Source organism: Salvia hispanica, chromosome 6 (genome assembly GCF_023119035.1).
Source record: "Salvia hispanica cultivar TCC Black 2014 chromosome 6, UniMelb_Shisp_WGS_1.0, whole genome shotgun sequence".
NCBI classification, from domain to species: Eukaryota; Viridiplantae; Streptophyta; class Magnoliopsida; order Lamiales; family Lamiaceae; genus Salvia; species Salvia hispanica.
This window is the reverse complement of record NC_062970.1, coordinates 41,817,110-41,835,729: the sequence shown is the minus strand read 5'-3', so window position 1 is coordinate 41,835,729 and position 18,620 is coordinate 41,817,110. Positions and strand designations below refer to the sequence as shown.

Below are 18,620 nucleotides of genomic sequence, written 5' to 3'. Positions count from 1 at the left end.
AAATTGAAAAGTGATGCATAATTTTATTTTTAAATACTAGTATGATTTATTATATTGTTAGTAGTATTAAATTCAAAAGACGTAAAATTTTTCCAATAATTTTAGTCACCTATTTGTGATCGGATTTGTATAATAGGACAGTTTGTTAAAACTGAATTATACCGAAAATGGGATCATAAAATATGCTTAAGAACATAATGCTATCTTTTTAATTGAAAAAAGAAACAAAATTGGAAAGAAAAAAAATTTGGACCATTTCTCGATTTATGCGTGTCATCCTTGCGCAGGGGCCATGCTAATCTTCTCTGTATCGTTCCAATTTTATCGGATGTCCCCGAAGGGACAGTTCATTCATTAAGCTGGAAGTATATAAATTTTGTTATGATTGCCATAGCTATCCGATGTGGGATAAAGTTTGATTTCCTAAACAGACTTTGGGCTGCATGTTGGGCCTAGAGTTGCTGTATCTCGGCCCATTTTATGTGACCTTGGTATATATACTTCTAAAATAGTATAGTGTGTTTATATGATTTTTTTGGAATTTTCAAAGTAAAAGGAGAACTGAACAATGTAAGTGGGAATTATATTATTAATATTTTTATAAATAAATTGATATTAATGACATATAAGTACTGTGGGAGGAAGGTGTTTGTCTATGTTGTGTTTTACTTGTTTTTTTTTTATTATAAAATTTTATTTGTTCTTTGCTCACTGATCTTACATATATTGTCACTTCCTTGATCAGACATATAAGTAAAGTTTTGGATATGTTGGTCGAGTTATATAAACTTGAATTCATGGGATGCATTTAGTAGCATGTTATTGACGTTTTGAAAACAAAGCTCAAATGCAAGGCAAGAAGGGATGGGTGATATATTCCCCATGTGTTTCTCTTTCTCTTGGTAGTATTGATGTCTAACATACACATTTTCATAGTTGACAAAAATAATAAATTATATGACTAAATCGAAACATTTGAAATCTCAATAGGGAAGGACACTACCATGTCTCTTCTGACTGACTGTTTTTAAGATGATCAAGATTTGAGATTCACCTATTTTTGTTTTTTCTAATTTCTTGTGTGTGGTGGTGAAGCAATAGGGGAGAGGCCAATTAATTCTTGGGAGTTCGTTACCATGGTTGTATCTCTCAAAGCATGGGATCTCATGTGGGTTGTCTTTCTGTATATGTATGTATGTTATGCTTTTCATTCTCTATATCTTCTATAGATTCTCTTGTTCACATTTCGTCATTTGGTTATATTCATTCACTTTTGCAACACATGCATGCATAGTCGGTTCGACTCATTTATTCAAGATCTGATGACGACAGAAGTACGTGAGTTCCGTCTCAAAACCAATTTTTGATATACAGTTAGTTTCAGTTTTATTGTACGTCGACGTGCAATTTTTGTTTCTTTTTGTAACCCAAAAGCCATGAGTACTATCTTAAACCAATTAGTGATAAGTTGATTAATATCTCATTCGACTTATACAGTGGTTCTAGTCGTGGGCTAATTTAAAGATCAAATATATTGTTGGATCCATCATTTTTCTGTTTCGGACACAGATATACTTATGCAAAGACGAATTTCGTCGGTTTGAGTAATGCAATCATAGTATGATGATCGGTTATGGACTTATGGCGTTGATCCCACCAATAAATTCAAAATTGACATGCTACCCAATTTGGGAATGAATAGTCAGGGTAATGAGTGTAGTTTGTTTGACATTGTAGCTTTGACATGATAAAATAACATTGAAAATTTCAAATTTGGATTATATGAAGGTTCTCATCCATCCATATGTTTCTTGGAACTTAATATATGAACCTGGTTGTGAAAATGACTTGCTTTGTGTCGTAACATCAAAGCATGGAATAATGGATGTTGGGTTATAATCCTTAAATGCACCCCATGCACACCTCCAACTACCCATCTTCCTACCTCTCTTTCTATTGCTTGATCTCTCTATTCTTTTATAACAACATTTGGCCGAATTTAAGGCGCGGATGTGGAGTAGGCCGCCTCCGCAGCCTTGAGAGCAGTCCAAGCCTCATGGAATCGGCCAATCCGGGAGCACCACATGTTAAAAATATCAAATTTTGGTTTTTTCCTTTGTTCTTCCTGTTTATATTGTTTTCGTGATTTAAGATTTTTGTTACGAATCTAATTTGTGGTCTATGAGAGTGACGAGTTATAAGTAATTACGACTTTATGCTAACACAAACCTAGATTTTCACATAGAACATAATCCATGGCACAATCTCTTCTTCTTGGTGTGGGCTCTATCCATGTGCTGGCTAACATGGACTCTCTCTAGTGTTTTCTAATGTACTTCCCAAAGAAAAACAGTGAAGAGTCGAAATCACATTAAATAAATTATTTATATTTGGAATTATGGGTATAGGGCTCTATCACATTTAATGGGTCCAGAAATGGACCAAGTTCTTGTAGAGAGATAGATGCACTATCACTTACACTAGCTGGACCAATTGAAAGAAGAAGAAATGATCCCAAACATTCCATCCAACACTTTGTACAAATCCCTTAACTTAACCACTAAAAAGGAAAGGGGGAAAAGCCTCATCTTCCTTAATTTGTACAAAACTGCCCCATAAACAAAATTGACTTGGGACTATTCATGGAGAGGGCTAGTCTCTCATTTCTTGATAACAACCAAAAACTTTAAAGACAACACTTTTTTCACTACAGCACTTTAACAGAGTGATGTTTCTGCTTGGTTTCAGTCTTCCAAATCTTGATGATGTCTTTTGCAACTTTGATAGCATCCACAGATGCACCAGACAGCCCTCTTCTAGTGAAACCAACTGCATATAAACCACATTTGCCCTTCCATCCATTGGGAAATGGTGAGTTTGGAAACCCATCTTTTGAAAAGAATTCATTTTCCTGTTAACAAATATCATCACAATTAATAATCAATCACATTACTAAAGAAAAAAACAGACACCTTTTTAGAGCAATAGTGAGGGTGATGTCCTAATTGTTATCAGGGTTAGAAAGGGAATTGCACAAAGCTAAAAAAAATTCAATCTTGCATGTGCCCATTTATCCATTTCTCAGTTTTCTCACTTCCCTATTCTTGGAGAAATCAATTCCAAACACAAAGGCAGAGGAAAAAAAATGTCCTGAGCATTATTTTATTTATTTATTTTATCTCAACTCATTAAAAAATTTGTAATGACCAGATTCAGAAAATAGAATCTAGAATGAAGCTAACTTCCATAACTGTCACATGAATCTACACAAAAATATAACCGACCACTGTTCACACACATAAAAAGATGCAAGATTCTCTCACCTTAAGCCATGTCGGAACGTTGCTAGAATATCCGGTAGCTAAGATAACAGAATCCATCTCAAGAAGTTGACCGTCAACGAGCTCGACTCCTCCTTGGAAGAATCTTTTGATTCCCGGGACGATTTTGATGTCCCCGGTTCGAATTCTTGACAACGTGCCAATGTCAAGAACCGGCGTCTTGCCCTGGTTGTTCTTGAGCTGTAACGGCCCAAGTGGCGGCCGTTTCAGCCCGTATTTCTCGATGTTTCCGAGAATCAACCTAGCCGCCGCAAGCAGTATCTTGTCCACTGCCCAAACTGGCAGCCATTTCATCAGAAACACCCCCAACTCGAACGTCGACTTTCCCAAGATTTCTCTAGGCAACACATGAACCTGACCAAAGATATATGGACTAATAAGTATAATCACACTTCAATAGTTCAATTAATTAAGATTTGACTTTAATTAATTAATGCAGTCAAATATAAATATATGGTCCAAAAAGTCTATAATACAGTTTATATATTTTCTATAATAGAGAAATAGAACTTTTAGTATCATTATTATGTCAGGCAATTGTCCTGATCAGATTGGCATACATATATATACTTAATGTAGTAGTAGTAGATTCACATGTCTAGTTCGATCAAATTTTTGAAATAAATAATGTAACAAGTAAGTTTTTTAACTATTGTGATATTCTGTCTATTATTTTCGGACTTGGATCCCCTGTTGTGGCAAAATATACAGCAGGGATGCTGTGTAGATCAAAGCCTATGATTTGCACAGCATCCCCTGCTGTTTATTTTCGGTGCGTATTGAGAGAGAAAAAGTGACTCACAGAGCTCCGGACGACCATCGATGGATACGCGCCGTGGTGGCAGAGATCGAGCGAAACTTCCATGCCGGAATTCCCGCATCCGACGACTAAAACCTTCTTCCCTCTGTAAAACTCGCCGGACTTGTAATCGCAGGCATGCATCACGCCGCCGCCGAACTCATGCATCCCTTCGAACTCCGGCACCACCTTCTCGGCGTTCTCGCCGCTGGCCACCACCAGCCAGCGGCAGATGTACTCGACGGCGGCGCCGCCGGAGACGGTCTTGACGCGCCAGAGCGCGCAGGCGCGGTCGTAGCTCGCGGACAGAACCGACTCGTTGAAGCGCGGAACAATCTGGAACCTTCTAGCGTAGGACTCGAGGTATTCGATGAAATGACGCTTCGAGGGGTATTCCGGGAAGTCCGCCGGAAAAGGGGCGTAGGGGAGCTCGCAGAATTGCTTCGGCAGGTGGAGCTTGAGGCGGTCGTAGGTCCGGTTCTGCCACAGCGAGGCAATGCAGGTGGCCCGCTCCAGGATCACGAGCGGCACGCCCTCTTGCTTGAGGCCTGCCGCCACCGCGAGACCTGAGGGGCCCGCGCCCACGATTACCGGGCCGTTTACTAGCACGCAACGGCCCGAGAATAGGTCGTCGCGATTGGACGACGACTGGTCGCAGCTGGTGCTCATTGGGAATGATAATAAGAAGTGACGGATCTAGGAAACGGAATTCGTGAGATCGGGGAAAGGGGAGGGAATGTGTGGAGGGGGATTGAAGGGGGGAGGGGTTTATATAGAGATTGCTGAAAATGGAACTAGTGTTTAGGACTTGAAAATGATGTTTTATTTGTCTTTTTCGAGATCAATTTGCCCAACTTTTTTATACATTATGCAAATCTAGGATGCCACCTAGGTTATATTACCAGACGAGTTAGAGGAGTTCGTTAATTGCTTTTTATTTAATTTTAGTATATTTAGTACTAGTACAAATTGTGCAAAATTTGTATAACTAGTACAAGTAGTCTTCCTACATACTAGGTGTATCTCGTAAATTTCGGTCAAAGGGTTAACAAACATTAAAATAATAGTAGTATTTTTTCAAAAATTGGATTAAATTTCCAAACATCCTAAAAAAGGAACAAATAAACTTTCTTATTTTAAATTAAGGTCCATACGGCACATTTTACTCTTATTCATTACGTTATATATTCTGATTTTAATAACCAAAGTAATTGAATTAAACACCAACAGTTAATAATTGAAAAGAAAATAGTTATAAATAAAAATGAAATACATGTGAAACATCGAAAATTTGATAAACGATTTCATGTGCAATTTGTGAAGTTTGACTTTTCTCCTATTTTATGGAGTATGATAAAAGTCTCATTCGCGATTAACAAATTGATACGTACTCCAATAAATTGATTTATTCCGGAAAAACTTATAATAAAATAGATAAATAAATATAGATATGCTACAAAACTAATTTCATGTATAAATCGTGAATAAATTCATTGAATCGATCTATATCAAGAAAATATCAATCCATCGAAGTTTGAACTCTCAAACCTAGAGCTAATAGTGGGCAGCATGAGCTATTGATACCGATCCCAAGATACTAATTCCAATGTATAATATCGTACTCCCTCCGTTCCAGAGAAGATGTTACACTTGAAAAATGACACGGGATTTTAGGCGATGTTATTTTGTGTATTAAGGGGTGAGAGAAAATATAATTTTATAATTGATGTGAGAAGGAACTTTTTCCAAAAGAGGAAATGTAATATCTTTTGTGGGACAAACTAAAAAGAAAAGTGTGACCTCTTTTGTTGGACGTAGGGAGTACTTAATACTTAATTAGACATTACAATATAAATTAAGTGAGGCCAAATTAGCCGGTTGTTGATATTTCAATTGTATTTAAATTAGATTAATTAGCGCCTATCCTAAAAATGATGCATATGGTAGAATAAAGTTGCTTTATGAATTATGTGCTGTATTCCATAAAATAAGATCATACTACTAATTTTGATTTAGTATTAAGCGACGCCAAAAAAAAATTTATTTCAGATAGCTTGGTAATTATTTTATGGAGTAAATCTTTTTCAAAAAATACATATGGTAGATATATAATAGTTTTAATTAGTGGAGTTATATTGTAGACACTAGATATCATACTGACGTGACCATTCTAAAAAAGGCAAATTATCAAATATCCGCCCCACACTTTATAAAAACTAAACTACAATAGTAAGTGCAATCCATTACAGAGGAGTAGTACAAAATACTCCGTACTATCTTTGCTTAATAAATAAGTAGTGGAGTACTAATTAAATTTAAAAAATACATAAATTTAGCCAAAATATATTCATCCTCATCTAAATGTTCTTGCTCATTTTAAAATTTAAAGAAAAAATTTGTACTATGATCACCTTCTATTCATCCGTATCTAAGTGCTCTTGCTCATTTAAAATATAAGAAAAAAATTGCATAAATTTGTAGTATCACCTAAAATTGTTCAATTCATCTATAAATATTCAACTATAAATAGAATTCGCATAGTATCGTATTCAATGAGTGGTCATAAATCTTTAGGCAAAATGGAGGGAAGGTTAAGAGCTGTGACTTCACGTGAAGTGGGCTTTTGAAGGGGGTGTTCAAACTTGCTACCGGGCTACACTATATAGCAGTGTTATTAATATGTCGTGAAGGTACGGATAACAGATAACGTCAGAATATGTGTTGTCTCTGTATTTGCAGTATTTTTATGTTTATAAGTAGCTTTTCTTTTGCATAAGTTGGAATTTATTATTGTTTCTATTTTGAATGGCTTGGCTTCAATATTTATAACTACTCTCTTCGTCCTAAAAAAATATGCATTTAGATTTGGCATGGGAATTAATGCAATATTGATAAAGTAAGAGAAAGGTAGAGATAAAAAGTAATTACAATATTGTTAGTAGAGAATGAGTGTCACCTCATTGGAAAGAAAAGAGTTTTTAAAATTAGAAAGTACATATTCTTGTGGGACGGACTAAAAGGAAAGAGTGCATATTCTTGTAGACGAAAGTTTTAGGCTTGAAGATATGAGATATGTGAAATACTCCATGTATTAGATCATTACAAAAAAATTTGTATGCTCGGGAGGCTTCAAACTTTTGTTGTTTTAGGCCCACGCTAAAGCTCAAAGGTTGTGCCTACCCATACTCTAGCACGTTTTCAGCAGGACCAGTGTTTATATTCCAATATTTTAGATATTTTAATTAATACAGCATTCATTTTATTGATATTCATTTTTCTAAGCCGTGTTTGATTATCGCTATTAGGAGAACGAAATTATGGTTCGAAATGTGTATGGAAACGTGCTGTTTTCATTAAATTTTATCGTGACAAAAAATAGTATTACGTCATGACGTAACTGTTATAAGGTATACAATTTTAAATCGATATGTAATTTGTTAGACTATCTCCAACCGTACATCAAAACTCATTTTTGGTGTAGATAATTTCTTCAACCATACACCAAACTCAAACTCATTTTTGGATTTTTCAATAGAATAACATCAAATTTGGTGTTTACGTCAAAATTTTGTTAGACAAATACTTAAAAATGGTGTAAACTTAAAGATGATGTAAATGGTTGGAGTAAAACTACTTTTTTATGTGAGTTATACTCAAAAATGGGTTTGAGTTTGGCGTAAATGATTGAAGATGGTCTTACATAAATATACTGATTATTTTTCCGTTTCTCAAATATCCTTTAGCTATTTCATTTTTTTTTCTTCGTTTTTAATTTTCTGTAAAATGATACGGAGTATACAGTGGTCATTCATTTATTCCATAAATCGTAATGATTCAAACATGGACTTATCGAAATGAACAAGAAATATTTTATCAATTGGATTGTATTGTCAAGGACTCAACATTACATTATAATAAACTTACAATTAGGAGTTATATTTCATTTTTTTTATCATAAATGGTAAGTGACACTCACATTCTACTAATTTATTAAATTCATTTTTTTTTATATTTTTAAAAATTCATATTAAAATTAAATAGGATTCTTATTAAGAGACTAAGGAGTATGATTCTTTTACCCGTCGTGTTATTATTCACAAACTTCAAAAACTTTGAATTGATGATATATTAGATATTTGCATCTTCAAAATAGTTTAAGAAAAATATCACTGGGAAGGAAAGTTTCCTTAGTTGGTATATAGGAACACCTCAAGCATATATATAGATATATATAATTATTTATGGGTAGTGATAAAATGCAAACTCATATATTGTACAAACTTCAAATTATGATCTAGACTTTTGAAAAATATCAAAAGATGACAAAAATAGTAGCAATAGAAAATGTCAACACAGTGTCAGCATAATATCAACCCAGTATCAACCGTTGACACTGTGTTGATATTTTTTATTGCTACTATTTTATCATCTGTTGACATTTTTTAATGGTCCAGATAATAGTTTAAAATTTGTACAATATTTAGAGTTTGCACTTATTACATTTCTAATAAGTTAATATTATATATTACCGTTTTATTTGAAGCTGTAAATACCTGAAAGATAATGCCTAGATAAGTTATAAACTAATCAATTTATCAAAGTACTGTATATTATAAATTTGCTCATTTTCTCAATCAATCATATTTTGAATTTTGACCAAATTCATTGAAAAATATTTGGATTTCTAGTAATACTGGAACTAGAATTATTATTATTATTATTATTATTATTATTATTATTATTATAATTATTATTATTATTATTATTATTATTATTATTATTATTATTATTATTGTGAAACTAAAAAAAATATTAAGCACACCAAAAAGTGTTGAGTTGTAAAATAAGAAGTTGAGGGATGGGTAACACGAGGTTAATTTGGCTATAAAATTGGTGACATTCGTATCCAAATAATTGAAGTTTGCAAAGCAAATTTATTTTGAACTTTATTACTACTACCATTGATGGAATTAGTCTCCATTCATTCACGCAGAAACAACTGACCTCATTAATAGAATTGGATCCTCGAGAAATGTGATTCATTTCATCATTTTGAAACTACTCATTTTGGGTATTTGCGGCTTAATTGGAAGTACTAGCTAACTAATTAACTTTAGTCGTATAGAGTCTGTAGACCTCTCCCCACAGAAAAAATAAAATAAAAATAATGAACTATAGTGGCAGCTCTTCTTTTCAAAAATATTATCCCATTCTATTGATGACTTTATTACAACATGTGTAAATGGTTGAGTATATGGTGCACTTGGACCTGGTGGTGAGAAAGATATTTTACAAAGTGGATGCATGTTAAAATTTTGTGTGTATGTACATTTAATGTCACACTTTATTTAATAGTGTGTGTTAATTACACTCTTGTAGGGAGTATGTTGAACTTCAGCTTTCGGTAATAGTCAATATTAAAGATCGGTATAAATTATAATCATGTAGTGATACCATACCACAAAATTTGTTTATATGTGATACAAACATATTAATAATTAGTGTTTCCTAAGAAATAAATAGAAAAGAAAATTAATTGTCTAGTCATGTGCATGGGTAACTTTTTTTTTAATTGGTAAATTTGATATCAATATCACTGTGTCATATATATTGTTAGGTAATATGCATGATTATATTAGCTAATAAAATATCTACATATTAGTGTGACTTAATTAAAACTGTCAATATGATATCATATGTTTCTAATTTTGATCATATATAGTATAATACTACTAACTAAATATAGTTAAAACTTATACTCCGATTAAACCGAAAATTACATGTAACGAATTGTAAAATGTGGTACTCCATTGGTGCAATATTGACAATATTTTTTTGGTATGAGAAAGTATTACTTAGTATTTTTCTAGTATATATGGGGAGCATTTCATAATCTTGATTGTTTACTATCTACAATAAAACCGGTAAACTGCCGATTATATTTAATTAGGCACCCTTTAATAGCTTGATTTAAGCTAAGAATCCAAGATTAGATAATTGAAATTTGACATTGACTAATAGTGTGTTTTGCTTGTTTGATAGAATGATAGTCAAGATTTTCAAAAGTGAAAAGTCCCATTATTTGACCATGACTATCAAACGGGGCCTATCATATACCATGGTCCGAGATCAATTTAGTTCAATAATTATAGTTAAACACACTAATCATGCTAACAATACTCCACTAATTACAAGTAAAACATTCAACAATATTCAAAGGAAACATCTCCTCGATCGAAAGCATTTCATATTCATTATGCTAGTTTCTTGGGGTAATTTTTCACCAATTCTTTTCAAAGTTCAATGTATTAAGATTTCATGCTTAATTCTTAAGCCAGATCCATAGATTTCATGTTCCTTTAACTGTTTTTAAGATTGCCAAATAGTTAAATGAACTAAGCTGTCTTCATCCAAAGAATCGCCCCATAATTCAAGTTAATCTTCCCCATAATTAATTCATTTTAAGTACCCCAAGACCAAGGTTCATATCATATACTAGTATGATTGTATTAATTATTTTGGCCATTTATATATTCGCAACTAACTCAATAACGGTAACAACTGAATTCTTTAAAATATTTGAGAGAATATGGTCTATATTATTGTGTGCATGTGTGTGTTTGTTGGGGGAATTCATTAATTCATGTGATCATATGAGAGTTTAGTTATAAAATTGCCCAAGAATGGTAAATGGAGCACTAATCAATATTTTTTGTTAGAACTAATATTTTTGCATGTGCAAATAAAGTTGAATCGATAACTAGTCTACAAATGTCCATTTTATAAGTAGAGATGGACAATGATTCATCAACAAATTTCTTTATTATATAGATGGCCAAAAATAATAAAAACTGGGTTTGTTTGTAACATGCTATGTCAGAAATATGGTGTGGAAAGTACTCCAAAAGGCTTAATGTGACTAATCATCAATTGGGTTAATTCGATTATTGATTAATGGATTATTTGCATATATAATTAATTGAATTTATATGGACATATCCACTATGTAGCCACTCCTTTTGGGTTCTGGTCTATAAAATTAACAAGTACCTATTTGACTCGACCCGTTTTTAACATGATTGCAAAACATGTTACTGTTTTAGGATCTTCAAAAAATGTGTGAAAGTTTGTATACACCACTAAATTCTCAAAAATTAATTAAATTGTATCTTCGATTTTAACCTTGCAGCCTCCACTATTAACTTAAAAAGAACAGAGAAATTGTTCCATTTTATGTCTTCATATGAAACTTATACCTTTAAGTTTTATATATTTATTTTACAAATAATATAATATCTATACGAATAAAAATACATAGATTAATTTTCTGTATTAGCTTTTATTCCAATTAGTCAGCTAGGATAGCCCCAAAACTCTAAGATTTAGACTTAAAATATGAATTTTCTACCCTGATATATAAATTTAAATAGAAAATTATAGCGAGCAAATTAGGTAGAATCAATCCATTTGTCATACCACTGAATTTCCAAAGAAAAACGTCCATTCTTGTAAGCCTTTATACTTTGGGCTTTCCTTGTTATCCAAATGAGAAAATGGACCTAAAGCCTAGAGGAGTGGAACATTTAAATTATTTTTACGGTAAATAGTCTAAATACAAGCTATCCGACCATGAAGCATACTCTCTCCGTCCCACTTTAGGAGTCCCGATTTACTATTTTTGGGTGTCCCACTTTAGGAGTTCCAGTTAGAATATTTCATAAATGGTATTATGTCTCACATTCCACTAACTTTCGACTCACATTTTATTAAGTAGGACCCACATTCCATTTTTCACCAACTTTCCTTTATATTTCTTAAAACTCGTGTCGAACTCAACTGGAACTCCTAAAGTGGGACGGAGGGAGTATATTATACTAGTCGGTAAGAATAATAGTAAGACGTTTCTCTCTCAATCAATTTCTGTATATTTGAGTTAACGCGACCACGGAGTAAACCCAAAAAACATTATTAATTCTCTTTTAAAAAATAACCACCTACTATTCCACTGAGAGTTTGTATTAATATACTAGTAACGTGACCTAACATATAGGATGGTCAGAACTGCAATGCATGAACTGATACACACCTTCTTATAGTATAAATTGTTTTGGTGTCTGAAATTGGCATATTGATGGAAGAAATATAGAATTGCAGGCAACAAAATTTTGGCAATATTTAAAGCTATGGAATAGAGAGTCATGTGTTGTCAGGAAATGGCCTCCACTTCTGCACATTTTCCTGTGAGTAATTAACCACCACTTTCTGCGGGATGTCAATGAAAAAGCTAGTGGAACTTTTTATGTTTTTATTTTTTTAATCTATCTTGTAAGTGATAAAGAAAATATTTCTTGTACCAACTATGATAGGCTCAACTCAATAATTAAATCATGCCTTGAGCTCAAGTCATCATATACAATTAATCAAGCACTATTATGTTTGCTAGGTATTGGTGCACAAGATAAAATTTTCTCTCAAGTATACGACAATATCTCGATCTTAGGCCTCGCTCAAGTAAATTGTCAATATTCTCACTATGAGACTATTTCTTTGTGGGATAACGAATGGTTTGCCGGATTGATGGGATGTTTTTTTATATTTTATTTGATTTGAATGATTGTTTTGTATATGCTTGTTTTTTATATTTATGTTATTGTTTTTGTTATGACTTATTTATATATTGCGAAATCTATTATTCTATTTGCAAGCTTATTTTTGACTGGAGGATAACTTACTTAGCATAGTTTCGCTAGAAATATCTTTTACTGTATGAATTAGGAATTATATGTGTGTGCGTGTGTTTGAATATAGTAAGTACTGTATAACATAATTACTATATTTATATGAGAAATCGTAAATTTTACAATGATTAATATTGGTTTAGATTGATATGGCCTCGTTCCACTGATAATATTAATGAACAACTAAAAGGTTTTTTCATTATTCAGACGGTATTGGCCCTCAAATTAAAATTAAATCCTAAAGATTGCATATCATGTTTGTTTAGGATAGATAAAATATTAAAAATAAATAAAAGTATGACTATTTTTATTAAAAAAATGCCCTTTGAGGCAAACTTAGGATGCTCATTTCACAATTTAAAGTCGTTGTCGCCTCATAAATATTACTACTCCATATTCTCTGCAAAATATGTAGGACCATTCTGTGGACAAAAAACGTTGAATCCTTCCAATTTTGATGAACCAAAATAATTCACATGTGACTCTATATATATCAATCAAAATTATTTGTACCAATTCTAATTTTCACAAGATTTAATGTTTAATCGTGTCCCATTATCTTTTATCCAAACATGACAGATTTTACATATATCACGAGTAAATACTTGTGATTAATTTCAAACACTTCATTAATTTAACTACTCGTAGATATGTATGTGTGGAGCGTGTATATTCTATTGCCATTTAATTATGTTTTATTTAATTACAAAATATCAACATCTTTAAAAGGGACCCCCACCCCCTCTCACGAGTAAATATTGACACCATAATAAATGATTTTTGATTATTGAGACAAGACCAAGTGAAATATTGTGAGAACCGGGGGGCTCCATATTTATGAGGAGGAGCCTATTTTATCTATTGAAAGAGGGCCATGCAAGAATCTTAGATAATTCATTTCGTAACGAATTTAATATGTGTGGGTTTGGAGTGTAGTGTAAAGGAATCGAGAAATATTTGTGTTTTTTCTATATTGCAGTTGGTGTGTATGTAATTTGTGAACATTGGATTCTGAAATACTATGCGTATTCTAGTCTTAGAGAAAATATTACGACGGTTGAATTTTTTCCCCAATAATGTCACATTTTTTTAATTTTATCTTTATTGGTATATAAAGTTTCGATTTTTTTTTCAATACTGTCATAATGTAGAATTTTGAACATCGTATATTATATTTATACACCTAGTTGAGAGCCATGTTTAAGATAATGTGTGTTAAAGTCTATTAGGAACTGCTTTTGTATTATACTCCTATGTTGCTTGTGATGGTCTAATATATGTACAAATACATCATGGCCAAAATTAAATCTATGCCTAAGAGAATATTCTGTTTATATTATGTGATAGTTATCTTTGTTGGTAAAGAATTTAACGATAGAAATATTATTATAGAATTTTTATTTACTGAGATTGTAGCTCTAACTTAAAGGGGAGACCAAATTCGGAAAACAACTCTTTTTTCAGCGGATGATTCACATACTCTTTGAACAAAGCGATACAAAGTACTCATCAAAGCAAGTGCCAAACACGAGTTGCAGCCCGCAATCCGAACTGAGGACCGGTTTTTGGGGTTAGCTCACCCTCGCGGGATCATGAATCGACTTGGAAAATTGAAAGACTAGGAAGTAGTACAAGTTATACGTTTCGGACCATTTCTATTAGTGATGTGTGGAAATTGTTAAAATTTATTTCACTTATTTTTAAACGTACTTGATCGAATAACCTGAACACTAATCAAATCAAAAATTTGAAAATTAAGTGAAATAAAATTAGAAAATTTCTAAATAACATAACTGTCCATTTATAATTTTATATCTTCCCTTTGCTCTCAAATAATTATACATATACAACTTTGAATTACAATATTTTTTCTATCACAAAATTTGATGATATTATTCTTATAATATCATCAAATTTTCACAATGAAAATCATGAAATACATAAAAATTATTATTTTGAAATTAAAATTTTCAAAATCTAGATTATATAGTATAGGGGAGTGATCAATTTGCTAACTAATTAGCAATTCCAAACTAAGACTAAATCTTAGTCATTAGATTAGAAGATCTAGTGGTTGAAATAATGTCATATGAATTATATTTTTAATTAAAAAAATTAATAAATAAAATTAGAGGATATTAATGTCAATTCTCTCTCATTAAAATCATCTTAAAACTTTAAATTTACGTAACTCTCTCGACTTAAATTATTTTTTCGCAAAGAATATATCAAATTAAAGATAATTTTATAAGGATTCCAACGAGATCTCAATTGCATATGTTCCGACGACGTTCGGATGATGAAATTTGATATTTTTTATTTTAGTTTTAAAGTAAATGTTGATAACCAGATTATTATCAACAAATACATCAAAAAATCTCAATAAAACCATTAGTAAAAATCTCAATAAATATGTGTTGATATTTTCTTGTCTAGTGTTGATATTCTTATGTCATATTGTTGATATTTGTAATACACTATGTTGATATAAAAAAAACATTCACGAAAATGATCATATGATAACATAATGACGATATTACCCTTTTGTTGATATTTTGTCCACTATTTATTGAGATTCGTAAGATTTAATCTCATCCACTTATTTTAAAATCTAAGAGTGAAGATTTGGTCTTGATTTTAAATTAGGGTGCTATAAGCATTAGAATATGATCCATATAGTATAATATCATCAAATTTCAAAATTATTATTTATTAATACTACAATATAATCAAAATTTCACAACGAAATACATCAAGATTATTGTTTTAAAATTCTAAATTTGTAGGTCCATCCCAATTATTTAACAACACAGAATAGGTTGCCACCAAACATTCCTAACTAAATCTTAGAAATTTGAATCAAATATGCATACAAATTAGCGTGACTAAAATTTCAATTATTGGCTCAACGACACTCATAAAACCAAAATCCTCACATGAAGAATTAAATACACATTACCCCACTCTCCCCTGTCTTCTTCTTATTCAACACCAGTCGCAGAAACAGAGTCCACAGAGAGAAATGGGGAGTTTGCAAACCAAGGAGAAGAGCCCGAGCGACGCGGTCGTGGAAGGCCTCAAAAACAAGGTCCACCTCCTCCAATGCGAGATCCACGAGGTGATGTGCATCCGAGAGCGAGAGAGCGAGGTTTACGAGCGCGAATTAATGGCGTTCGCCTTCAAGCAAGCTGAGTGGAAGCGAGAGAGGAAGCGCCTCAAGGATGAAATTCGAAGCCTCCGGAAGGTTCTAGAACATAGTAACAATGATCACAATCATATAATTTCCGATGAGGAGCAGGCGAGGAGAGATCAGACGCTGGAGAAGTGGAAGGAGCTGTATTTCGCGATTAAAGTGGAGCTCGACGATCTGATTCGGCGAACGCGTGAAGGTGAGTTCGAATTGAGTTAATTTTTGTGAAATTGGATGCGGCGATTGATGAATTTTGATGCGCAGAGGAGAGATTGTGCTGGAAGACGGAGGGGGATGGGGATGTGATGCTGGAGATGAAGCGGGAGGTGGCGGCGAAGGGGGAGAGGATTGAGTTTCTGGAGGCGAGGCTGGCGGCGATGGAGCGGCAGGAGGTGAAGAGGGAGAGGGAGATGGATATTTTGAGGCAGAGTTTGAGGATTATGAGCCATAAGAAGAGATCGTCGGCGGCGGCCATGGCTAAGCATCAAAGGAGATCGACAATTCGGGAATTGTGAATGCTGTTAATTAGTGTTGATTAGGGTTTTCTGGTTGATTAATTAGGGCTCTCTGCATGTGTTGCTGCGTGAAGGAGAGGGGGAATATACAAGCAATTGTCTTTACTTGCTTTTTTTTTATGTGATGATTAACGTGATTGAATCGGTGGCTGTTTTGTGCTTTCCTATGCTATACGAATCGATTGGACAAAATCGATCATTTATTAACGTGTTATCGATTTTGTCTCATGATTTAGCATGATATTAGAAAATCTATTAATCTACTCTATGTGGATTGTGGAGTATCATTTCGGGTTAAAAATGTCCCACCTGTACATAGGGATGATGGAATGGTAGGGGCATAATTATGCATAAATTGTGATATTGTTAACTAAAGAATAAAAAGATAAATTATTGAAAAAATTAAGAAGTTTGATTAAATTTTGGTCCATTTTTATGGCTTTAAAAATTAGTCGGAAACTATAAATTTCAAATTAGTTTGTAATATACTTTTTGACAAAGTCAATCTGACTGTATATATGTGTAATATATTGTTGAAGTTTTTCAATCAAACAACGTCGTTTTCTTTGTGAATAAACGACATCATATAACTCATCGGTAATGTCATGAACATATGATTTCTCAATTATCATTTCAAATATAAATTTATCTAAAATAATTGTTGTGGGATAAATTGTACACAAATCCAAATTTCATGGGTTTAATTTCTAACTACTCCAATTTTTAATAGTTAATGACTATGAAGATTTGTTTCCGACATTTTGCTTCTTTTTTTTTCTCTTTTGAGTTGGTGCAGGAGGAGGATATGAAATTAAATACCAGCCCCTATTATCCGCCGATGATTTGGAATATACAAGCATGGTTTATATTGTGGAAGTGGGGCCTTTGTTAATTTGACTGTTCCCAAAAATCAAATAAATGTAAGCTCTCAAGTCTCAAACATAGATTTTTAAGAAAATGTGGTTGCTTTATAAATTTAGAAAGAAACAAATTATAAATAAAATAGAGAGGACAAATGTATACGTCTCCTAAACTTAAATTATTTTCCTTTTTATTTAATCTGATGAGACATAAAATGAAACGATATCTACCACAAACCCTTACCTCTCACAATTGAATATATACACTTTAAATACTATAGTACTATTGATCACATTTAAAGAATTATGATAATATAGTACACCACACTAAGTTACCATTAGTTACTAATACAAAATTTCTAAATTAAAAATGTACGTACATAAATATCCAAATACCTAAACGATATATACTGTACAATAAAAACTTCCTAAACAACATGTGGAATGACAAAAGTACCCTCGGTTCATTTCTTTTCTCCATAACCAAGAGTGTTCTTCACCCCATCGATGGCACCCTGAGCCAAGTTAGCAAATTGCTCTCCAGTCTACATAAATCATAAAAAAATAAATAATAAAATTCATTCATATACAAAATCATATCAAAAATGGTAACCATAGATTTGGAAAAATTAAATTTGAATAGTGTTGAAAAAAAGACCTGCTCGAAAAAAGAAGCTTCTTCTTGGGTCCTATGGGCCTGGGCCTGCCCACCAGCCTCTGAGGCCCTATCATGGATCGGATGTACTAAGTCAGCAGCATTATCATGGGCCGCATTTGCAGCTGATTCTTCAAACTCATGTATCTTGGCCTACATCAAAATTGAAATCCAGATTAATTGCTTAAACATTTTCTCTTACTAATATGTTGGGATTTGATTCACCGTATTCGCAATGTTAATGACAAGGTATTACTAATGGAAAAATTATCAAAAAAAATTATTTTTGAATATTGGGCGTCACCACCTATAAATTAAATTATTCTTTATTCATAAAATAAACAACACCTGAACACTATTTGATTGAAGAATGTGGATAATAATATTATACTACTACTATATATTTGACTATACTTTTTTAGCATGAGATAATTAAGTACAAACTCAATACTTCATCTTTTGTCAAAAATTGACAAAACTCATTTTGTTTTTGCTATTTGACCCTTTTGAGTTTACTAGATT

General features: G+C 32.5%; 2 protein-coding genes and 1 non-coding gene across 3 annotated transcripts; 1 reads left to right on the top strand and 2 right to left on the bottom strand.

Annotated features, from left to right (window-relative positions):
* Nucleotides 1-241: 241 nt before the first annotated feature.
* Nucleotides 242-344, bottom strand: LOC125197713. Its single transcript, XR_007172239.1, has one exon. It is a non-coding gene; the product is annotated as a U6 spliceosomal RNA (small nuclear RNA).
* A 2,149-nt stretch (nucleotides 345-2,493) lies between these two features.
* On the bottom strand, nucleotides 2,494-4,841 carry LOC125197132 (probable indole-3-pyruvate monooxygenase YUCCA3). The gene is made up of 3 exons (XM_048095842.1): nucleotides 4,144-4,841; nucleotides 3,324-3,695; nucleotides 2,494-2,911 (listed from the first exon to the last, which is right to left on the bottom strand). Exons 1-3 carry the CDS (start codon nucleotides 4,807-4,809, stop codon nucleotides 2,708-2,710), a joined length of 1,242 nt encoding a protein of 413 aa, XP_047951799.1. The 5' UTR covers nucleotides 4,810-4,841; the 3' UTR covers nucleotides 2,494-2,707.
* Nucleotides 4,842-15,768: 10,927 nt separating this feature from the next.
* On the top strand, nucleotides 15,769-16,797 carry LOC125196501. The gene is made up of 2 exons (XM_048095034.1): nucleotides 15,769-16,267; nucleotides 16,333-16,797. Exons 1-2 carry the CDS (start codon nucleotides 15,901-15,903, stop codon nucleotides 16,581-16,583), a joined length of 618 nt encoding a protein of 205 aa, XP_047950991.1. The 5' UTR covers nucleotides 15,769-15,900; the 3' UTR covers nucleotides 16,584-16,797.
* The last annotated feature ends 1,823 nt before the right edge of the window (nucleotides 16,798-18,620 follow it).